The sequence below is a fragment of the Halyomorpha halys genome, unplaced genomic scaffold (genome assembly GCF_000696795.3).
Source record: "Halyomorpha halys isolate HHAL.00 unplaced genomic scaffold, Hhal_1.1 Scaffold1245.1, whole genome shotgun sequence".
Classification (NCBI taxonomy): Eukaryota; Metazoa; Arthropoda; class Insecta; order Hemiptera; family Pentatomidae; genus Halyomorpha; species Halyomorpha halys.
Genome location: NW_027113557.1, coordinates 449005 through 474975, shown reverse-complemented (window position 1 = coordinate 474975; position 25971 = coordinate 449005). Strand labels below are relative to the sequence as shown.

General features: G+C 30.6%; 3 protein-coding genes across 4 annotated transcripts in view; 2 read left to right on the top strand and 1 right to left on the bottom strand.

Annotated features, from left to right (window-relative positions):
- Window positions 1-8398, top strand: part of LOC106688976 (uncharacterized) — a 72960-nt gene extending 64562 nt beyond the window's left edge. The window contains exons 2-5 of one of the 2 annotated variants that reach the window (XM_067050994.1): window positions 3018-3162; window positions 5107-5145; window positions 6580-6700; window positions 8174-8398. In XM_067050994.1, the coding sequence (XP_066907095.1) occupies window positions 3018-3162; window positions 5107-5145; window positions 6580-6700; window positions 8174-8219 (351 nt within the window). In that variant the 3' untranslated portion in view covers window positions 8220-8398. Of the gene's footprint in view, window positions 1-3017; window positions 3163-5106; window positions 5146-6576; window positions 6701-8173 lie in introns of both variants that reach the window. The other variant, XM_014433698.2, reaches the window with a different exon arrangement.
- Window positions 8399-15582: 7184 nt separating this feature from the next.
- On the top strand, window positions 15583-17803 carry LOC106688975 (major heat shock 70 kDa protein Ba). Its single transcript, XM_014433697.3, has one exon. The coding sequence runs from the start codon at window positions 15680-15682 to the stop codon at window positions 17579-17581; it is 1902 nt and encodes a 633-aa protein (XP_014289183.1). The 5' UTR covers window positions 15583-15679; the 3' UTR covers window positions 17582-17803.
- Window positions 17804-24800: 6997 nt separating this feature from the next.
- Window positions 24801-25971, bottom strand: part of LOC106688972 (Inositol 1,4,5-triphosphate kinase 2) — a 96654-nt gene continuing 95483 nt past the window's right edge. Inside the window, exon 9 of the mRNA XM_067050995.1 lies at window positions 24801-24996. Within this exon, the coding sequence (XP_066907096.1) occupies window positions 24801-24996 (196 nt within the window). The remainder of the gene's footprint in view (window positions 24997-25971) is intronic.

The following is a 25971-nucleotide window of genomic DNA, read 5'->3' as shown; positions in this document are numbered from 1 at the left end:
TTTACTTTTATAAATACTCATAGAATTCTTGTAATACACACTAATATTGATGATATTTTTTTATATTCATTAATATTAATATAATAAATTAATTTATTAAATTGAAGAAAAATAATTTTCATTCATAAAATATATAAACAGAAACTTAATTTCTGAAGTTTTTAAAAGAAAATAAATACTATGTTTTCAGTACATGTATATGAATATTTGACCAAAAATAATAGTAATATTTCAAATTCCATGTTGCAAATGCATGATTTATTATACTATTGATGGTTTTAAATATTTAACAATAATGTCATTCCTCATAAAATTACCCAGGGCCTAAACCTCTTTTTTTTTTAATGTTATGTGTGTATCCATTTAAATAAACGACAAATATATTTGTTTAAATCTTTTTTACATGAGTAGATTATTAATATAGATTTTTTAAACTAGCCGGATTTCATTATGTTTTGAATTACATCTTGTCTTTACAGACGATTGTGCGAAAGGGTTGCTTCACAGCTCATTTATAAGGTAAATGCATATACTTATACATTCATTTTATATGTAATATGACAACCTCGAAACAAATAATTTTGTACCTTTTTTTTTTTTTTTTTTTTACATAAAATATATGTTATTCCAACTTTTTGTTAAATTCAATCAAATTTTCAAGATGGAGAAATTAAGAGGTTTCGATTAAATTAAACTGTTTTTATTATTTACAACAAATTATGCTAGATGATGTTTTATATCTCAGTTTAAAGTTAATGTATAAACGTGTGATTTCAAATTTTTTAAGTAAGAAAATCTCAAAAATACCATTTTATTTATATAATTAGCAATTTTACAATTACAATATAATATGATTTTTACTATAAAATCAATGTTCGATCCAAGGATAACCAAATTTTAACTTATAATTAGGTTAATCTGCTACACCTATTTAACATCTAAACTTATAATTTTATTTACTTTTATAGATTTATTAATTAAATTTGTTTGCTGATGATCTCATCTGTTCCTATCTCAAAATTTAGAATGAATTTAACAAATGTAATTTGGAATAATGGACAATTCAAAATAATAATAATAATATAAAATGGTGTTTATGAGATTCTCAAAATTTTGATATCAAGTAGAAATAATTTTCGAATCATACAGAAAACAATTCAGATTTTATTTAAAAGAAACACTCTCATTTCTCTATTATCAAATTTGATTACTAAAATTGAATATTTTTAAAACAAGTAAAAATAATTTATATATTTTGAGGTTGCTACGTCAAGTATTATATGGAAGCATATCTACAATCATTTTTGTGACTAAAAAATAATGAAATTCGGAAAAAGAAATTGTATTTTAATCACTCATAGTCCTATCGTTCTACCATCACGAATATGACCAGTATTAGCCAAAATAACATATTTTAAAGAAACATTTGAATATTGTTTTCGAGACTTTCAAACACCCAAATTTTGCAAATAATTAATAATCATCAATTAATTTTGAGTATCATATCAAATTAATGCATACGCGTTAAGCTTTGAATATTGATCATCCGTCTAGCACTCGGCAGTAAAACTGCAAGCATTTTTTGATCTAAAATATGATCAAATTCAGCTATTTCCACCATTGCGAAAAATCAGTATCACAAATTACTCATGCAAAAAATATATTTGTCATGTATTTAGTTGCTAGAACGCACTAACAATCTTATTCGCGCCCAGTGTGATATGGGGTAATTCTATAATTCCAAAATATTTAGAACTATTAACATTATTATCCTTTAACTTATTTATTTGGAAAATTAAAAAATTAATTATTTATAATCCTTTTTTTTTCTTCAAAATTGATATTAGTCGCCAAGTATAAGATTATTTCTGATACAAGCAAGATATACGTACACTAGAAGGTTCTCAATAATATAAAAACACCAGAAAGGTAAAGAGTTTGAAAAAATCTAACTGTCTACAATTAAAATTCAAAGCATAAAAGAACTTAACTTGTCATTCAGGTACCTGCTCGGAATTATAATGCAAGTTAAAGACACCAAATCGCTGACCTTGTAAATGGTTAGCGCTCAAGGGCTCCCAGGGATAAAAACATTGGCTTGTAACTGTGTTAATTATAATTATTAATCGTAAACATTTAATCCATTTATTTTACATTAATTACATTTTATAAGGCTTCTAGACAATTGATTCTTTTTTTATGTTCACTGGAAACTAGGCACCTTTAAAAATAGAATTCTAACAAATCTCAATCCCATAAGGTCGTAATCTTCATAAAAACTATTAAGTTGTCAATTTAATATGAAATTCTATGGACGTTGATGACCTCAAGGTTTTACACCCTAAAGCCCCAGCCAACAACAACAGAGAGAGAGAGATTAATTTAATCAGCAATGCAAGCCAAATAGATCGAGTAGCTACATCATACGGCATACTTATCAATCTATTATTGGATAAACAAATTATTATTGGCGCGACAGACCGTAGAGGTCCAAGGCCTCGCGCGATGTACGTAGGAAATACATCGCGCGTCGCATGACGTGGTTTTCATAGGGTGGGTTCGTCACTCCCACGCCTATTTTTGTTAGTACCACCCATTGGCTAGCGGGCCTCACAAATGCTCGGGGAGGAGGTTGTGAGTGAGTATCGTATAATAATATGGATAAACAAATACAAACATATTTTATTTAAAAAAGATTCGATTTTGTTTTAAGTAAAAATTCCTAATATGACGATGTTGATAAACCCAATAAAAGAAAACGAAAATACCCATTTAGAAGAATTTGCCCTTTTTAGAGAACACCAACGATGTGAATATAAAAGTTTTATATTTATAAAATATCAATTTTAAAATAAAATGTAAACTTATTATTCATAACGAGCATAACATTCACTAATACAGCATATGCTGTTTCACAAAGAGTAAATACCTCTCGTAAATAAAGGCCTCTTTCACTGGTTTAATGTGCATGATATATGTGTGATTCTGTCTTCTAATATTGCTTGTAAAATGTGTAGGAAAGGTGCCCAAAGCTAAGCTGGCCGCTGAACGAAGAGAGCTGCACCGAGGAAAGCTGCCAAAGCGATGATGACTGCGAAGGGAACGCCATCTGCTGCCCCAACGGCTGCATCAAGGCCTGCTACACTCCTGATAATGTCCTAGGTCGACTTAATACTTCACTTTGTCATAACAAGTAGTAATAACTGATAAATACGATGACCGGTTATAAGCCCAGAAAACAAGAAAGTGTAACGATGACTTAGATATCACACGAAGATAAAATATCGGATTGGGGGCGAGGAGGTTATATAAGTATTTCATTTTCATAACCCTAATACTCTGATGTAAATCGGGTTACCTTATCTTCCATGGTCAGTTCTTTAACCAAATTTCAGGACTGGTCAAGGGGAATCCTCTGGCTCTCGAACTCTCTAGCATTGTTCAGTATGATTGGCTTGATTCAACTATCCCATTCTTTCCTATCGATATCATCCTTATTATGTCTTCATTCCCGATAAAACCCTTGATATGCTATCTACAATCAGCCCATGAACCAACCCACCTCTTCTATCGAGAATTTGGACTGACAATGGCTATAGGTCAGGAGTGGCCAACTTTTCAGTATCTACTTTTCATCTTAAAAGTGTGTCGCATTCGACTTACATAAGCGTAGTCGAAGGGGCGAGAAGTGGTGTGAAATGCACACTACGTTCATACACTCTGTAATATAAGGTGCATTACAGTGATGTATGGGTAGATAAGAAATATATATATATTTTCAAAATAATTTTTGAATTCCGGACATATTCAGCAGTACCTAAAAAGTTCGATTTTCCGACATTTGTTCAAGATAGATTTTTACTTACTTTTATCAACTTCAATGTATAATTTGTTGTACTATTTGTTCGTAAATATGAAAAAAACGTTATAAAAATGCCAAGTAAGGCTGATAATTTGATTTCAATATTTAACTTTTGCGTTTTTTGGGCTAAGAAAATTTACCATGAAAGAATAATAATATGACATACATTTTTTTAATCCATTAACAGCTCGCCGAGTACACCTCAAATATAGATATTCGGCTTATATACGTACTTACTTACTTACATAAAAACAACAATAATTATTTAAAGGGCCAAAAATCTCACGTCCGAGGGAACTAAAAGAACATGGATAATTACTAACAACATTCATTTATTCAAAGTAGCTACAGATAAAGACAGATTTAGAATTTACTTTGTTGCCATAACATTAATGAGAAGACTGAGTTTACATGTCTCTAATCAAGGAAATATTTATAATTAGGTATATATCCTGACAAAGATAATAATAATCAGCCCACGCGTTGCGTCCATTGACAATTCTAACACCAACTCAAAATATTTTCTGCTCAGTGGAGTGACAGGTTGTCAGAATTCTAGTTATTAATGAGCTTTAAAAATTCCAGGAATGCATTTACTTTTGCTAGAAAGTAAATCAACAAATTTCTAATTTTTAATTTCCTATTAAGTTCGTACCTAACGGTTTTGGAGGACACTAAAAACGAATCTGACTTGGTTTTTTCTAAATAAAAAAATCTTGCCCAGGGTGTCTTTTGATTTTTGTAATTTTGTATACACCAATAGAAATGACAATTGCATACAATTGATTAATGAAACAAAGCGATAGTGGAGGTAAACAAACCTTGGAACCCAAAAGACAGAAAAAATTGATAAAATTACAATGGGTTCCTTGTACCCCAATGTTGGGGGTCATATTACTTTAATTAAGATTATTTATATTAAGAAAGTTATTGATGTTCATAAGTTCAACAATGTAAAAAACAAAGAGGAGTACTCAAGGTTCTGAAAAATATAAACATATTGTAGGGTTTTCATCCAAAACCAACTTTCCAGGTAAAGTTAACAAAACACTCTCTCGAAAATTGTTGAATTTGCCCTTTTTATATAATAACAAAGCTTTGATAAAATATTCAAAATAAAATTCTTAGTCTAAAATGTGAATTAAAGGAAATATCAACACCACTTTTCTTTCTCAACTAAAAATGATTAAAACATTAAATTATTATTATTTAACATACAATTAATAATTATTTGTTTGTTTCAGCTTTTGATTGGTCAGAGGAACCTTCGGACTATGAAAATAGTAAGTAAACTTTTTAATTACTTCATATAAGAACAAAGCTGCTTGATTCATAGAATTCTTAATTTGCTTAGTTAATTTAAAATTCATTTTAATAATGATATACACAGTTTGTTGAGATAATATAAATAATATGCACATATTATTTGAGTAATGAATAACAGAGAAGACAACATGCAAAGGAGACATTTGAGAATATCAAAGTAGGTCTAACAACTGGGGGATGAAATAAAATCCTGCTACCTAGTAGATTTAAATCATTGAGCTAATTGCAAGTGAGGAGAGTTTATATAATAAGCGGAGCAAGTTCATTTCCTTTGATAGCTTCATAGCATTTGATAGAAGGGAGTGCTAAATTAAAATCTCCAAATGCTATTAAAAGTTTTTATGTCAACTAAATATGTATTGATATGTTTATACTCATAACATTTTTATACAGTATCAACAAAATCTATCTTCCAAAACCGAGTTCTTTCACAATTGAAGATTTATGAAAAAATTAGTAATAATAATGTCTACCAAGATCAGTCTCCATGAATCCTATCTAAAAATCGATATCATGCATTTACAAAACTATTGGTAAAGTCCAGATATACAATCCTAATTTCCGTATATAATATAAGGAAAAAAAATTTTCATAAGACCTACCTAACATTATATGCCACTCATATCATATAGATGACCCACAAATCATTTCATCCTCCTCACACAATTGAGGCATACTAAAAGATCCAAAAAGATATTGACAGCATTCATTCGTTGAGCCTGAATCCAGCAAATACCAAGGTTATTCTCATTGGTTAAGAACTCTTTCTTAAGATTCTGTGATTCATTTCCTTGAAGTCATCTGTCAGCTTCTAGTATCCACCCTTCTTCTCTCGTACCTTGACTATGGAAGACCTTATTCTCTCGTACCTTGACTATGGAAGACTATCTTGTGAGCAAGAAATGAGACCGAAAAAATGATTGAACTGCTTCATAAGAATCATCTTCTGTATTCCCAAACGTTCCACATCTCTTACTATTATTCTGAGTTGACTCTATTCCAGTATCTGAAGACAATACATTCTTGGCTTATTCATATTCCAATCCTTAAGAACCAACAAAAACCTTCTGAATCATGTTTATCCAACAATACAAACTTCCATGAATATTTATCTTTTGATAATATTTCTTGTATTAATCATTAGTATAGTTTTATTAAATTTTTCTCAACATCATATAAAGTATTCAGACAAATGCTGTTGAAATTGTCCAATTTTGGGACTTAGGGTCCCAAAATAAAGATCAATTTGTCATTCATTAAGGTTGAACATTTTTTCTTAACATACTTTGACCTGAGAAATTTAAAAACAAATGATTCTTAGAGCAGGTAATAACTATTTTAAATATAATTTTAATTGATCTAAATTCGTTGATTTATTTATCTTTTAGAAGCTGGAGAACAGAAAGAAGAAATCGAAGAAGGAACAGTTTCTCTTCCTGGTGGGTGTATTCTTAGCAGGGAGCAGTATAACAGATTTGAAGATTTTAAAAATAATGAATATATTGAGAAATGGTAAGCTATACACAACATATAAAAAAATTCAAAAAATACATTAGCAGATTTAGTCATTTTAAGTAGTAGATCATATTGTAGCTCGTTTTCATGCTTAAACAAAGTGAGAAATCAGAAATACATTGTTATAAGAAATATACAATCCAATATTAACTTGTAAACTGTTCTATTAGGAGTAAGTATAATAAATTTTTAAAACCATGAAAGTTGTAGAAAATCAATTAATTTTAGTCACCAATCATTCCAAAAGAGCTAATTATTATTTACTCGTGTGAATAATTAACATGCTCGATTGTTTATAAAAAGTTAAAATAGAAAAATTGATACGGTGTAATGCAGTAAAAGATTCAGAATTTATAAATACTTTTACAACCATTAATAAAGGACTGTTATGATTTTTCATGGTGATTAATTTAATTTTGGGAGTGCAGGTAGCCATGTGGTAAGGCCTGTGGCTACTAACTCCAAGGACCTGAGTTCGAATCCAGAGTTTTCTGTTACACTGTAGCCGTGAGTCAACTCTTGTGGATTTTAGAGCCCTCTTGGGGTCCAGCCGACCTCCTAAATTGGGTAAAAACCTGGCGGTCGAGCGTGATTCTGACCATATCACCTTCTACCACCGTTGATCTAGTAACAGTACCCCCTAACAAAGTACTGAACCCCTGACCCTTATCACTACTTATCTTATCTTGGTAAATGTTTTCTATGTTTACTAGCTCAATCTACTTTAGATCTATAACAACAATAAAACAAGGTATATATAATATATCGATATATATTTTACTTTATTATTTTTACACTGTATCTGTACTTCAGCCCTGTGGGTTCGGAAGCCCTCCAGGGTCCACCCAGCCTCATAAAGTGGAATCTTTAACTGGGTAAAAATCTGGCAGTCGAGCCTGGTTCAGACCAAATCACCTCCTTGCACAATCGATGGTCTAGTAACAGTACTTCCTTACAAAGTACTTCATCCCTGACCCTTCATTTTCATCATTTGTTGTAATTTTTATCATTTAGTGATTAAACCATTATATGCCCAACCATGGACACTCAAATGCACAATGTAATTATTCTTGGACAATTAGAAGTTCCAGAATAAAATTATATAAAATAAGCAGATATAAGCCGTGTATCTCCTAGTATACAGCACATTTTTCATTAAAGTGATGTTTGATTCCAAAATGTTGAGTAGTTCTAAATAAAAGAAGCAAAGGTTTTTTTTTTTTCCAGAGTTGACCCATATTTTTTGATAAAATACAAAACATTGTCTTGAAGCTAGATGCACCTGAGTGGACGTGTATCGATAAACTATCTTTGTACATACTTAATGTAGTAGAATATTCTAGTGTGCATACTACATGACAATACTGTTTAATATAAATGTGTATCGACAAACAATCTTTGAATGTTTTTTAAGTTGAAGTATATTACAATCACCATACTACTATATAACAATACTATTTTATGTTTTAGTTTCTGTAAGCTTGGAAACATCCTCTGCCAAGTCTCTCACAAATGATAACACCACATCTTTAAATACAACAAGAAGTCATTACTTAAAGATATATTTGACATAATATGATAAATTAAACATTGTAAAAATTGTGAGGTTTTATGTATTTTTTATTTAATGTTAATTAAATAAAATAAATTGTATAATTTTTTATAATCCAAAAAGAAGATGTTTTATACTTTATTTTACAATTTTTTAAATAAAAAATTTAAAATTATGTATTTGAATTTCTTATTTTTAAAACCTAAGAACAATTGTTTTTCTTATTACAAATACTGATTTATTTTAACACTTACCATAATTGAATAAACTATTTCAGTTGCCTTTACACACTTCTTAGATCTTTAGCTGCCTCGACTGATATGTCATTTTCAACATATAGAGGGTTAGCTAAAGGTAACCAATCTGCTCTAACCATAGTGGAAGAGTCAGTTGACATTTCGTGGCAGTCCTACGGACCAAAAGTAGGACTGCCACGAAATGAAAGTCAACCCCTCCAGGCCAGACTTGAAACGGTGTCACTGCAGACTCCAGGTTGCTAAAATGATGCCTTAACTCCCTCGGCTACAAACAACTTTCTCCATGCTTGCCTATCTTGGGCTACTGTTTTCCAGCACTTTTGCATCTTTGTTGGCTCTTTCTATCCATCTGGTTTCTGCCTCCCAAGGGCCTATTGTAGTGGCACTGTTTCTTACCTTTATGTTGTGAGACATTGACTCGACAAAACTTATAACATGTTTATCATATTACCGAGTTTATAAAAAAGAAATAAGAACACCAAACCATGTTAGGAACAAAATTACTTATTAAGTAAAGAATAAAAAAAAAAACATAGTACTCAGTTTTATACAACATAGTAAGCACAATATCATTATTCATCACATAATCAACATGGTATTAGAGTAGAAAGTTGTATTCTTATTGTCTAGTTGGACAGATTTTTTCCCCCTCTTCCTGGTCATTTTAGAGGGGGGGGAGGAATGAGGATCCTAGATAACTAACCAATTTTAACCAGGGATGGAGGATCAAGTTTTCGTTCCATGCAAAGAAATAAAAGTCAACCCCCAGGCCAGAATCGTATCCATGCCATTATAGATATGAGATTGCTAAGGAGCTGCCTAAACTCCCCCAAAAGTTTGAGTTATTTATGTCTAATGTCATCTAATATGATTGTTTACTTCAGATCACACATCTCAATGCTGCAGTTCCTCTTTCACTTTAAGCTATCCCATTTCTCAGAAAGTCAGTCCAATTTTAGACTTTCACATGCACATTTTTCACACTTGAGGAACATCAGATCGTCTAACCAATTATCAGCAATAGTATCTCTGAGTCCCGTATTAAATCATGCCTTACCTTGACAGCATTGTTAAGAACGTCATTCATATATTCAGCTTGTGTTTTGCCATTACATTGTATTGAATGTCAAAAAGTATTTCCGACTGAGTTGAAAGGGAAAAACATCTAACTTATCATAAATAGAATAGAAAAAAAATTGATAACACCTTTTAAAATTTCTTTCTTGAAATTCTTATTTAGAGGAAATTTAAATATTTTATTTATTGGTATAAACAATTCCTTGATGACTTCAGAGTTGTATAGAATTCCAATTTCAGACAGTTCAAAATATCCTCAATTTTCCTGAAGATGCTTTACATAAAAATTTTTCAATTCAATACACAGTGTGTCATTTTGCTAATTTGTGAGGACAAAAATACCAAATTTTTTTAGATTGCAGGATAATTAATTAGTTGTGCTCCAGTGGTTAAAATAAGACTTTTTTCACAAACACAAGAATAGTCAACTTAATAAACATTCCAAGTAGCCAAAAAATAAAAACAAAACAACAATTAACAAATAAAATTAGGTATATTACTAAAAATATTAATAATAATCATAACTAAAATTATATATTTGATTAATATATAATCTGATGAACTATATATACATTAATTCACAAAACTGGGCCAATAAATTCTAAAGATTTTCTTTTAATTATTTGATCTTTGGTAAATATCCATTATTCAAATCAGAATCTTCTTCAGAATTTTTGGATTCCACACACATATTAATGATTTTTTAAAATTTATATTAATGACAAATATTTTTGAAAATCTTGAAGTTCAGTCAATAATAAACAACTATATTTTGGCGATGTTTTGAGATTTTATTGTTTTCATAGTAATGCCTATGATGAAAAAAAACACTTTTTTTTTTAGAAAAAAAAAAAAAGATTTTCTTAACTAATTATTAAACACTAAAATGTATAGAAAACACACTGAAATTAATAAATAGAAATAATTATGAGAGATAATTGACCGTGGATGACTTGTAGGAGAAGATGGTTGGGGGTGCGGTCAAAATGAAACACAAATAAATTAATGTTAAATAAGTTACATTAACTTATTTGTATTTCATTTTGACCGCCCCTCCAACCATCTTCTCCTCGTACAATAAATAGAAATATTACAATAGTTTGGTAAGTGATGTATTCTACATAACTAATAACTGTCCACTTAACTAACTCGCAAAAGTTTTGAAATAACACAAAGCAAAAGTGAAATGGAGAAAGGTATGTGTGGGTTATTTGGTTCTCCAGACCCTAACTGTTTCATTTTCACTTTTCAGCAGAAAGAATAGTACCTATTTTTTGACTGTTAGAGATGAACAATAAAATCTTGAAACATCCCAAAATAAAGTTAAAGTTGTTTATTATTCACTGAATGTCAAGATCTTAATTATTTACATACATATAGTTGATAAATTTTATAATTATTTTTTTAAATGTTAATTACAATTCAGAAATCTGTACAAATAACTACTTTTATTATTTTCATAAAGATAACAAAAAATAAAAAAAAATATATAAAACATATTAAATTTGAAATAATTTAATTTAAAATACAAAAGTTCCTAGTAAGGATCAATTTAGGTTGGATAAGAATGGGTGTTACATAGACTTAGCCTAAATATATAGATATTCCAAATCAATCATATGGTTAGTACAGTCAAAAGAAAGAGTTGCAAAATCAGGGTCCAGACTTTAGAGGATAGATGTTGAAGAAATATAGGATATCAAATCATCTTTGGAAATTTTTCTACTTGGGGAGTGTTCATAAACATTAAATTTGGCTATAAGTTTTTAATAGAAGCTATTAACTGCTTTAAAAGAAGCTAAAAATTCATTGTTACAATTGTTAAACATAACAATGTTTACTTCACTAATCATTGAATGTAATAGTTAGGTAGGGGAATTTTTTATATTGATGGAATATTATTCTTGACCGCCACACAGAAGATATTCTTCTTGATTAACAAGATGGTTAATAATTAACATATAATATTAGCCTCATCATTGTCCCCATTGTGACTACAAAGCAACTTAAGCTTTGGAGTCACAATGGGAACAATGAGAAGGCTTCTTATCTGTATTATGGGCCATTATATGTATTTTTATGACATTCTTCTTACAGATCAATCGTAACATTTTGAGTAATGATGAGGTTCCTCTCCTGTCTGGATTGCTCTTTTTATATATCATTAAAATACTACTTATGACTGGTTTATAGTCACAGTGAAGACTTATGAAGCTTTTTACCCTTTTCACCGGCTATATGGTTTAATAAATTAACATTACTATATGTTTGTTAAGGTATCAATTAAAAACCACTTTATTATCATGATAAGAACATTACTTCTCTTCTGTATCATAGTTCTTTAGCACATTAAGTGCCTGCATTGAAGCACGTTTTACATTTTTTCTGAACAATTAGACAGGGCCTAGGTAATTCTAGGCTCGAGATAGTGGCTTGGTGAGATATGGATACAATATGCTGAGTGAAAGGGTAATTTTATTATTGTTCTTCAATTTTTCCTCTGAACGAAGCCGTTGATAATAATTATGTACTTCTTTTTAGTCAAATATTATCTCTTTAAATTATTTTATAGAAGAGAAATTTGTTAATTTCAATAATAAAATGAAAAATAAATTTATTAATAATTTGTATTAACAAATAATTTTTTTTTTAATTATTTTTTTGAGTGCTCTTAAATTTTTCCTTTCATTGAAATGTATTCTTTCCGATTAGAATTCATTATGTTATTATTATTGTTGTAAGACTAATATAAAAACAAAGTACCAGATAATAAGGACATCATTATTAATCTAAGAAGCAATTTATACACTATTACATTAAACACCAATTTTTAAAAATAATTTTATAGAACATTATTTAAATTTTATACCTTACATTTTCTCATTTCAAATATTTTTAACAGTAGAACAAAATTAGAAAAAAAAAATTTCAGGGAGCTTTTAGTTAAGATTTATACAAAAAAAATATTTGAAATTAATAATATAATATTATGTTTTCTTACCTCAACAAAAGACCTGACTACCCTCTTCTTTGATATTAAATGTGAGTGCTACAAAAAAAAAAAAAAATAAATTATAACTAAATTAGAGTTATAACCTATAACTCCTGCCTATACATTTTAAACATATTATTAAGTATATTAGTAAATGCAATTGTAAAATAATATAAAAATCAGGTGTGGTGTGTGCATCACATAACTTTTACTTATCATTCTACATATGTCCCCAAATTTGGTGTAAATTAGTGATTTCTAACATTTTTGGTACGAGTAGGAAAGTGGTGGAAGCATTTTGGTAGAATAACCTAAATGGTGGAACCCCTCCATTATCATTTAATACAAATATAGTGGTCAAAGGCCATATTTTCATGGAAAGGCTAGAATATCTTCACAAAATTGAAGAAAATCTAAGATGGTAAGGTTCAAAAATGTGTTGAGTTGAAGTGGAATGACCCATTCTTAAACTATTTTGGGGAGCCCCAAGAAGAGGCTCACAGAACCCCGGTTGGGAAACACTCATAAATTATAAACAAAAAACTTTGAATTGTGGGGTTTTTAGAGGTGGGAATAACTAACATAAATTTTGATCCTGTCAAGAATACAGCAGTTTAACAAAAGATAACGCAATCAGGAAAGATCGGGCGTCTTGGTTTTCCCCATTCAGATCAGATATGTCTAATTTTCTCCTTTAAGTTATTAATAAAATTCTTTAGTATTTTGTATTTAACCATTGTTCATTATTACTAACAATAACAACTGTTTATTATTTTTTAATAAACAAAATTAAAAATACTCTAGAGGAAGATTTTTAAAAAATGTGTCATATTAGCCCTGAAATCTAAGTCTGTTATAGGAAGATGTATAAAGTCCTCAAGTTCAGGACACGAATGAGAAAGCATATGATAAGTGATTTCTCCCTCAGTATACTTTTTCATATGGCTAAAATGGGATTGATTGATTGGATGAAGAAATTATAAATAATCGTTTTCCTTATGTTAGAAATCATATAGACAGTAAACTTTTCATCCTACCTCAACTTCCTACTAATATGTAAAATGTAAATGAAGATTAAAAACTGTAAATGTGGAATATATGCCTTTAGATTTATTAGAATATTTTGAAGATTCTAGAATTAACAATGAATTTATACCACTTATAATCCTATATATCATTGTTGTGTATTTACTAGCTTCCGAAATTTGTAAATTTAATTATGTATATATAATAAAAAACCTTCTGAATTATTTTGTACGTCTAATACTAATAATATATATCTTCAAGAAGTTTCCTAAGAAGATCCTTGGGCACATACACTGATTCCAGAAATTTAATCAATCTGGAGTTTCAATCAATGGGACTGGTATGTTTCAAGCTCTGGTTGTCCTGGGATGTCAGGATAATTATTGAAGGTAATTGCACAAAATTATTTATAGTAATTAGTTGAATGTCAAAATGTCCAATATATAGAAGAAGGAAGGATTTAAAGCCCTATATCAGGCTACCCAGAGAACATCTTAAACAATTCTGCTACTGCAGCATCAGTACTTATCAAAAGGTATTTAAACCTGGCCAAGGAAGGCAACTCTCTCATCTCTTTTGTTCAATCTCATTGTTAGTGCCCTTGTATTCAGTTTGTTATTATCATTGGTCATTATTTAAAATTTATCGTGTATCAGTTACATAACCTCTTTTTAACCAGGCAATCTGGTGAACTGGAACTTTACAATATTTAAAGACAATCAATATCTCTATTTCACCTACATATCTCCCAAGTTTTCATACTCCAGTAATATAAAAACACAGTAAGTATGTTAAATTTTATTATTTTTTTGGTGTGTTCCTTCTCATGAGATTTATTTACCTATTTTATCATAAGTTTTTGTGATAGTGGTTTTAATCAAGATGAAAAAACTTTGCTTAGAAATAGTGATATCTATTATTCAAAGTTAGGCAGTACTAAATGATCAATTTATAGTGGTTGAAAAGGACTTTAAGAGTAAAATAAAATAAGAATAACTTAAGAAATATCCAGAAATGCTGAGAACATTTTAAAATTTAAAAACTAATGTCCATAAGAATATTTAAGTTTTTTATGATTAATATAAGATCGAGCAAATGTAAGCCACTCAAACTAACTCATCAATTGTAAACAATTTACCAGTAGATTTGTCTAAGCGAAACTGATGCTTCATACCAAAAAGAAGAAAGCCACATGTACCAAATAAGTATCAAACATAAAATATAGTTTGGTTGATAGTTGATTATCATTTATTTTTTCATGTAAAAAATAAAAATAAAAAATATGTATTGAGGGTAGTTTCAATTGATGCATCAAATACAAATTGTTTTTGAATGATATAAACAACAAAACCAAAATAAAACTGTAAAAGTTCTATGAAATAAATTAAAACAAGATTCAAATTAACAGCTACATAATTATCCAAAAATTAAAATGTGTGAAACTATGGTTTAACAAATCTGTTAATAAAAAATATAATACAAGATATTGTTCAGTAAGCTGAGTTTATGATCAAAACACAAATGGTGATGAGAGTTCATCTGATGTTATAAGTAAATCTGACCATGTGGTGGCCTTAATTTCATTAAGTCTCAAAGGATTCTACTTGTACAGAATAAATTATGCTCAGCCAAAATCTGAGAAAAACAAGTAGAATACAGAAGTGGATATCCATTGTAACTATTTAAAAAAAGTTATATCCTCCAAATAAACCGCTTTACGTACCTGCAAATTTGTATCAGACTGTACCTCTTCCTACCTCAACAGATAAAAATACCAACAAAAATAGCGAAAATGTATATTAATATTCTGTTTCGACCTGGATTGTCCCAGAAGGTTCTACAGAGTTAGTTAGAGGTGGTTCTGGGTAGTTCGAGAATCGGCCGCAGCTTCGACCAATCAGATTCGAGGGAATGATCTGGCCCGACCTAGAAAGTTCGGCGGGCTATATAAACCTCAGCTGGCCCTCCGCTCGGCAGTTTATTGATTGAAAAGTGATACGACTACTTGGGTGCGATTATTCGCTCGATCCTATTTATTCTATATAGTGTTATTTGTGAGTAGTGTGATAAAAATGCCCGCTATCGGAATCGATCTTGGTACAACTTATTCGTGCGTCGGCGTTTGGCAGCACGGGAAAGTGGAGATCATAGCTAACGACCAAGGCAACAGGACGACACCGAGCTATGTCGCCTTCACGGACACAGAGCGACTCATCGGAGACGCGGCTAAAAATCAGGTAGCTATGAACCCTCAGAACACAGTTTTCGATGCCAAAAGATTGATCGGCAGGAAATTTGACGATCCCAAAATCCAAGATGACTTGAAACTGTGGCCTTTTAAAGTCGTAAACGATTGCACCAAACCTAAAATCCAGGTCGAATACAAAGGCGAAACGAAACGTTTCGCTCCGGAAGAGATAAGTTCCATGGTCCTGACCAAGATGAAGGAGACTGCCGAATCATACCTGGGAACCAAAGTGAAAGACGCAGTTATCACAGTTCCAGCCTACTTCAATGACTCTCAGAGACAAGCTACCAAGGACGCAGGGGCCATAGCCGGTTTGAACGTCCTGAGGATCATCAACGAGCCCACAGCTGCCGCCCTCGCCTACGGATTGGACAAGAATCTGAAGGGTGAGAGAAACGTTTTAATCTTCGACCTTGGAGGTGGCACTTTTGATGTATCAATTCTCACCATAGACGAGGGCTCCCTCTTCGAAGTCAAGTCGACTGCTGGGGACACTCACCTGGGAGGAGAAGACTTCGACAATAGGCTAGTCAATCACTTGGCAGAAGAGTTCAAGAGAAAGTACAGGAAAGATCTGAAGAGCAGCCCAAGAGCACTGAGGAGGTTGAGGACGGCTGCCGAAAGGGCCAAGAGAACTCTGTCTTCTAGCACTGAAGCCAACATCGAAATAGATGCCCTCTATGAAGGTATTGACTTTTACACCAAGGTGACGAGGGCGAGGTTCGAAGAGCTCTGCGCTGATCTCTTTAGATCAACATTACATCCCGTAGAGAAGGCCCTTCAAGATGCCAAGCTGGACAAAGGATCCATCCATGACGTAGTACTAGTAGGAGGGTCAACACGCATCCCAAAGATACAGAACCTCCTCCAAAACTTTTTCAACGGCAAATCCCTCAATTTATCAATCAATCCAGATGAGGCGGTTGCATATGGGGCTGCCGTCCAAGCAGCCATCCTCAGTGGAGATCAGAGCTCTCAGATCCAAGATGTACTTCTGGTCGATGTGGCACCACTCTCCCTGGGCATTGAAACTGCCGGAGGAGTCATGACAAAGATAATAGAGAGAAATAGCAGGATCCCTTGCAAGCAGGCTCAGACGTTCACCACCTATTCCGACAACCAGCCTGCAGTGACCATTCAAGTTTTTGAAGGTGAGAGGGCTATGACCAAGGACAACAACCTCCTAGGCACATTTGACCTGACTGGGATCCCTCCTGCACCCCGTGGAGTTCCCAAGATCGAAGTAACATTTGACCTGGATGCCAATGGTATTCTCAACGTCTCGGCCAAGGAGAACAGCACTGGAAAGTCAAAGAACATAAGGATAGAGAACAACAAAGGCCGTCTCTCTAAAGAGGAAATAGAGAGGATGGTCAACGAGGCAGAAAGATACAAAGCAGAAGATGATGCTCAGAGGGAGAGGATAGCTGCCAGGAATCAACTGGAGAGCTATGTCTTCTCTGTGAAGCAGGCGGCCGACGAGGCAGGAGACAAACTGAGCGAAGACGACAAGAGGAAAATAAGAGCCAGGTGTGACGAAACCATGAGGTGGCTAGACAACAACAGCCTCGCCGATAAGGAGGAATACGAGCACAAGCTGCAAGAGCTTCAGAAGGAGTGTGTGTCTTACATGACAAAGATGCACAACGGTGGCTCAGGCTCTTCTTGTGGTCAACAGGCTGGGAACAACTTTCATCGAGGCCCAACTGTAGAAGAAGTAGACTAAGCAATTTTAAGTTCCTAATGTTGTAAATAAATGTACATATGTATGAGGCTGTTACTAAATTCTTCATATTGTAAATATTAGTTATTTTATGTCTCAAGACTGAGTAGTTAGTAAATTAATACTAAGTTTGTGTTAATTTATTTCAATCATTGTGATAATAATATAACTAGTAATCAAAGAACTGCAATTTATGTAGAATTTATATTTATTATTGTTTTGTTTTTTTATTTTTAAATAAAGTTTTTTTTTTTCAAACTTAAATGTGTTTTTGTTTCTATATTTCCCCTGATTATTTTTCTAAATAAGTGTACATTTAATTTAGGATTTGGTTGAGGCAATGATTGTTAATATCTTTAGTTAAGGTAATGGTTGAGGAGGTGTGTATTCACAGTTCTATGAATATTATTGACCTCTTCATATTCTCCAATGATCCTTTCCAAGATAAAAAAGATGATCAACTAATTTTTTAATCAACATTCTCATCAGTTAAATTTAATCCTGTCCAGCCCCAATATATTTTAGAAGAGCCATTATCCTTTAGAAAATTTTCAACTTTAAAAACATTCTGCTTTACATGTTTACATTTCTGTTATTTTGACAAACAAATACAATTTATTTGAAACATTATAAGCCTAAAGGGAAGGTGGCAGGCTTGTTGATAAAAAATAAATGAGCCAAAAGGTTTTTAGGGAATTATGATAATAAAATTGTTGCATAGGCAACTGTTACAAAATAAAATATATTAACAAATACTTCAAGGGTCTTCTTTAAACCTTACTACCTCATGTTAAAAAATATTTTCACTATTAATTCAAACATTTTAATTAACAGATATATTTTTTAATATCATATTTTATATTTAATGAATAGGTAATGGTGTAGCCATCATCAATTAAAACCATGAAAAGTAATATTTTAGGAAAACTTCATAGTGCATGACTCTATTGTAACTTAAGATTCTTATTTGTTAACTTATGTTTAAAATGGACACAAAGCCTCTTAAATGTAAATTAATTTTTCAACTTTTGTATTTTAATTTCCTTATTTTCCCATTGTGTGTTGACTTTGAAAGGATGACAGGACAAATCAACAGAAATTATTGATCAAGCAAGAAAGGGATGAAGGGGACCGACCCACAGCCTAGCCTCTCAGATCAGAAATTGGTTCCAAGTAAATTTAAATTATAAAAATGCTATACTTTTAGGATGCCTTTATATAAACCCTGTTAAAATGAATGAGTATGAGAAATACATAATACTTTTTTAATTACCTATATCTTGATATGGGGAGCGGTGTGGCGCAGTGGTAAAGCACTGTGCTACAAACTCCATGGACCCAGGGTCAAATCTTGCTATGACAGATAATTGTTTATTTTGTTACTGTAGCTGTGAATCAACCCTATGGCTTCAGGAACTTTAAGGGGTCCACCTAGCCTCATAAACTGGATACTCTTAATAGGGGAAAATCTGGCAGTCGAGTGTGATTCTGACCAATCGCTTCCTTGCAAAACAGTTGAGCAATAACAGCACTTCCTTACAAAGTACTATACCCCTAATCCTACAAGGGTTGTATCGGTAGAGATGTATTATTACATCTTAATATTATTTATAATATAAATTAATTCACTATATTTTATAACAAAAAAGAAATGCAGTTTGAGCCTTTATGTTATAATTCATTTCACTTTATTTTTTTTCCCTTTTTATTTCTTGCATGTTGCAGCAATCCTTTTTCTATGTAGCTGTTTCATTATAGTATTTGGTGCTAACTTTTTGTTTCTATTCCATTTAATGTCAAGTAATTAACAATTTTAACCTTACTCAATTAGTATAATTTATTTAAAACATATTTTAAGTTAACATATACAATTCAGCTTCTCCTTTTATTACTCTTAATAAAATTCATATTATTCATATCTCTTTACTCCCCTGATATGCAGTTATTTTCACTGTTCTTATTCATTAGTTATTATTAGGGATAGGATTTTTATGTTTTCACATATTTTTACCTGACCATGATATCTGCGATTCCTTACTAACTAAAGATGTTTCAAGACATTTCTGGCCAAAAGAAGCCATTTTTATTTCACATATTTTTAAATATTTGGCCTTTTTTACATATTTTGTTGTAAATCACATATTTTCTGAAATATTTGTTATTTTTAACATATTTTTAGGTATTTTCTCCTGAATCACGTATTTCCTTAAATTATTTGTTCAATTGTTAATACATTTTTCGCAGCAACTACGTAAAATTCAAGAGAACGCAAGGTGACTTAGAGAAACTTAAAGGTGAAATTTATCATTTATCATAAGTAGTGCGTAAAAATTCTATATCTTCATCTTTGAACACAAATTAAAAGCAGTGGCAATAATAAATTTTCACACAGAATTACATCGAGAATCAATTAAAAAGAGCAAGGGTCTTATTCCTTTTTTTTTTTTATTTTTATTTTTCCGATCCCTCTAAAACAGAATGAAACAGTGAATTAGTGAGTGCTTTTCTGTGAAAAAAGGAAATAAATCGTGTTGGGTATTACCCTTTACTAACTTTGGTAATAAGTCTTATTCCTGTGGCATTTCCCTAGAATTTGTTTGTTTACTCCTCAATCCATTTCTCTGTTTCCCCCTTCCTATGGTCCTTTCTCATCTTAGTCTTGTTTCACTCCCCAGTCAGCATTTAGACCTTTTCGAGTTAAATTGTTTTAGATTGTGTTTTAACATTATTTTAGCATGCCTAAAATTAAGTCAAAGTCAAAGGATTGCGTTTTCAAGTTGAGTTCGGTTATTCAGATAAGTTATAAAATTACTAATTAATTAGTAATTTATATTGTTGAATAATACAAAATTTATAAATATACATTATTTACATATTTTTTAAAAATATTTGACAACTTATAAATAAAAATTTCGGATTTTTTAGCACATAAAAATCCTATCCCTAGTTATTATTAAGGCCCCATATCATTATTTGTTTAAAAATACCAAATATTTAATATAAAATTTACCCTGAAAAGTAGAAGATTCATTAAACATTACAAAACTGAACAAAATATTATTAAAATCCAAATTAGATTTTTAAAATTAAATAAATAATAACAATTTACATCCTCATCTCCATTCTTTTATTATATAACAACAGGGGGAGTGTAGGACTCCAACGGGAGTCTTGGGCCGATGTAAGTAAAGGAAAAAAAAATTATTAAACTTAACATTACTAAATTTAGAATCTAAATTAAAAACCATTCGTTCAACTGGAAATAAATGTTCGGTTATCTCGAAAGCTTTATATTACAATAAGCTTTTTTTCAGATCAAAAGTAATTGGAGCAAATTTAAACATTAAAAAATCTGAAGGGGTTAAAATTTTTTAATTATTTACTCAAACATACAAAATATTCATTTATACTAAAAAAAGTGGCAACATATTTATTTAAATAAATAAACAGGTCCTTGTTATCACTCACTTCTAATACTACTTCCATCTTGTATGTATTGTAATGAGAATGATCAAAATAAGTAGCTGAAACTTTGGCAGAAATTACAAAAGTTTTATTTTTTAGACACAACTCCCAGCCATTTTCTCTGAAGTAAATCAATATTCAAAAACGTTATATCATAAATTTCTATAATTTATTTAATATTATGCAAGGTAAGTTATAACAGGTATAGACTAAAATTTTAAAAGTTTGACTTTAGTGGTAATAAAGCTTGACATTATATTGTAACTATGTGGTGGTATATGGTCCAAACTTGCCCCTTTGTTCACAGCCGTTCTTACCCCAAAATGAAAAGTTTAAAGAGTAAGTGCCGACCTTACTTTAAGCCTTGGAGATTTCAAAATATAGTTACTCTTAGTACTTAATCTATAAATAAAATCTATGTAGCATCAACTTATTTTATAAAAACTGGAACAGCTCCAAATTATGCTAAATTGCTTTAATAACAGCCAACTCTGCCTGATATTGAAATCAGGGAGGAAAATAACGTCCAACATGTAAAAAGATCAACATTTGTTTGACTATTCTAATGGTGGGTCATTTAAAGGGAAGAGAAGTAGTTTTCCACAACAGCTATTTTTTGAAAAAATGTTATGCTTTAATATTACACCAAAAGTGCACTTGCCCTAACTTGTCTTACACATAAAGGTATAACAGTCTTATCAATTTATAGGAACCATACTTTACCATAGGTTCCCTTCATGATTGCTTGTGAAATAACAGTTCTGTCAACACCATATGCTAACTTCCGGAAGATATATCACTTTATTGTTAGGATGTACATCCTCTTTTTTCACATTAATTTGATTTGTTAAACAAATAACCACTTGTTTGCCTAAAATAATATGAAGTGAATTTAAAGTGACTTGAATCAAAAAGACCCCTGTACTATCAACCCGACAAAAAATTGCATGTATATGAGATATATAGAACAGTAAGGATCTTGTGCAATGTCTCTTTCGATTAATGATAAACAGAAAGCTTGTTTGAAAATTATTTTGACATCAATGGTAACCTACTGTATGGGACCAACCACTCCAATTCCAGGAGAGCAACATAACCTGCCTTATCTTGGTAGAACAACAATCTGTAACCTTCAAGACATTGATAAATGAATAAAAAAAAAGTTGATAATTTTTTAAGATTTTTCAAACTAAGATTAGTATGTGACTTATCAAGAAATAAAATTTTAATTAATTTATAAATATTTAACATAATATATCCCATATGCTAATTCAAAAATTTTTAAATACTTTTTTTTTAAAATAAATATTTTTTTTATTGCTATTTACAACTGTACATTATAATACATTTAGTAAATCTGATCTAAGGAAAGAAAAATAAATATAGTTTAAAAATATTATTTTTGCCCAATATAAGATGAGTCCCTATCATCTTAAATAATTGGGATCAGCCCCATATACATAACAACCCACAGGCAGTAAAATCATTGTTAAAGCAAACAAATTATATAATGATGTTGACAACTCTCTCACTCACAAACACCTGATTAAGGAACACATAATTCTGAATATCCGATCATCCTCTTCCTGTCTTCTTTGCCTCAGTTAGTTATATCAACACCTGCTCTTTTGATTTCCTCACAAAACTCTATTTCCTTTTATAAGTGGTTTTAATCAACTTAAACCTTGAATATTCCATGTTGCCTGTTGTGGGAAATTTTTTTCTGTGCCTAGTCTTGACACCTGAAACTATCCAGCTGTATTTATTTTCTTTTTTGTAATACAAACGAGTTTTTCAGGGCTAAGAAAACTAAAAATATTGTGAACAGTATAAGAGCATAAAATGACATGAAATATAAAGTAAATTATTGTAGGACTATGAAATGAAATAAATATATCAAAATAATATAAAAATGAACAGAGTAAATTGAAGAAAATATAAAGAAAAAAGAAACATAGCAATAAATATTAGGCACAAAATTAACAGATATAGTAATATCAAATAGAATAGATTAAAGAAAAATAAAAGCAAATATAGACAAAACTAAAAGACCAAAAAATTGAGTAAATAATATAAGAGTAAAATGAAGAAAAATAAAAATAAAGAACAATACAGGATACTTACCTTTCATCTAGGAAGTAGGTAAAAAAATAAAGGTGGAAGAGTGTGGACATAAAACAATTACAAGAATACTCAGATATAAAAGCAAAAGATATTGTAAATATAAAATTATAGTGAAGTATTATAATCATATTGTATTATAACATGAAAATAATTTTATATTTACAATGTTTGCTTTTATATCCAACCATTATTGTAACAGTCAAATCTCCCAACTCCTTCCTTCATTGTTAGGCCTACTTCCTTGACGAAAGATTAGTTAAACTCTTTTGTTCTTTATTTTCCTTTTTCTCGTTTTTCTTTATTTTACCCCTTGACATATTTACTTTGTGATTCGTGACAATACACAATATAGCGTGATTTTTACCAAATCACCTCCTTGCACAACCGTTGGTCTAGTAACAGTACTCCCTTACAAAGTACTGAACCCCTGACCCTTCGTGGGTTGTAGTGGTACAGATTTTAATTTTAATATTTACTCTTATCTCACTTACTTAAATTTTCCCTCTTTTAGTTTCACTATATTTGTTTTTATTTTTGCTAAATCAATTCTATTTGATGTTACTCCACTGGTTCATTTTAGGTCAAATATTTATTAGTGTATTTATTTTTTGATTATATAACCTTCACATATTTTTTATGATATATAGTCCTACAAGTGTTGTCTTTATAATTCATATCATCTAATACTCCTACTCTGTTTGCAATATTTTTATTGTTTTTTCTAGCCCATATGAAGCCCTCCGTAGCGAAGAGAAATGTTGGAGTTTAATGAATAGTTTTTTACTATTCGAGTTCCTTTTTGACAGCATCCTGACCATCTTCCTTGATTAATTACATACAGTCAATCGAAGATCTTCCAAAATTATAATATGTCTTTGATTCATCAATAGCTTAGTAAAAGGAAATATTGAAATTTCAAAAACACTATAGGTAATACAGATTTATTCAATAAAAAATGTAGTGTATAATGTATAAAAACAAATTGTGACAGCCATTTAACAAAGTGTCCTGACATCTGTTTATAAAATTATTCATTATAACAACCTATCTTCATTGGAAAAATATAGCCATAATAATAATAATATTGGCTCTGTTTTTATAATAATATACAAATACAAAGAATACTTTATGATACCAAATTGGGAATGATAAAATATATTTCCAATTTTTTTTAATCTTCATAATTCCATTCCAAAAATATTACATTAAATCTACTCAAAGGATAAGAGTTTAGTCAATTTTTAATTTTGAACACTTTAGGAAGATTTTAATATATAAACACTGACTGGATAGGATAAATAATGCAGCCACAAATTAAAAGTTTTATTAGCAATACACAATGCATTACTATTTTATATATTTTATCTGCAAATATATATAAAATTGATATGTACAATTAAATAAATATGAGTAAACCATATATACATGTCCATATATATGATGACTATGGTCTGTACAAGGGTCTGTTTACTAGAGTACTCCATTAAAGCAAAGATTTGTATTACAAATGTTTCAAGGGTACAATAAGAGTTTTGAACGAATTGCATTTAAAACAATAGGTCTTTGAACTAACAAAATGTTTCTGAAGCAGTCTTTTTGTACCAAATTCCGAAATAATTTATACTTCAGTATTTCAGGTAACATTCGGCTGGTTTTCTGTTTCTAGCCGAAATGTTTCACTTTCACAACTTGTTGCTTCTTGTGAAATAGATTCTTCAGGTCCCGTAACTACGAGGGTAGTTTGTGTATGCTGTGGCGGTGGCTGCTGTTGGTCTTCAAGAGCCATTTCGGAAAAAATGTTGATGAGATTGTTTATACCAATAAGGTATCTAAAAACACACAAAAAATATATATATAAAAATACTCAATTAAAATCAAATTCTAATGACAAGGAAAATAACTGTTAATAAAGTTCCAATTTTCGATTAAGGATTAATAAACAATGAGCAACTAGTTTTAAAATGTTTTTGTTTTAAACAATCAATTTATGTCGAACATCGATTATAATCTGGTTCTATTTTATCGCAAAACTTAAAACATATAAAAGTTGTGATGTTGATTTCAATATGCTATTATATTCAAATAATGGCAGGAAGGACTATGCTTGTGAAGGAGTGAAAGAGACTACTTTTTTTAAGGGTGGAACAACTGTTAGGCAAAGTGAGATAAAACAAGATATCTGTGAACACTCAGAGAGAGAGAGAGAGAGAGAGGGAGAGAGAAAAAACATTGCAGCTTGGAAGCTGGAGAACAGGTAACAACCAGATCTCTGGTTGCAAGTGTTGTAAAAACCACTTAAAAGGATGACTGTGATAAGAAAGTTAACTTCTTTGTTTATCCAGATGTCGAGCAGCAACATTGGAAGAAAGAGAAAACAATTGAAATAACTACTTTCACAAGAGAGTCAGACATCATAAGTAATTGCTTAAAGTTCTTTAGCATATGGAAGAAGTGAGAATAATTGTCCATCACAAAGTAACATTTCCAACATATTGGTTTCGAATGTAATGTACAAATAACATACAAAATAATGAGAAATTGTATGAGGGTTTACAAGTCAAGAACCCAACCTTAACAATTAATAACAGCATATTTTTATTCCTACTAAATTACACCAACTGATGTAGCATATTACAAGACCAATCATAATTAGGTTAATAGTATGAATAAAAGCTGTTACAAATTAATATCTGCCTAAAAGTACTATTATAGTGTTTAGGACAGAAATATGCCAAGCCAAACAACAATGGCTACCCCTTGCATGTTTACCCTAACAACAATAAAAGTTCAAACAAATTACTATT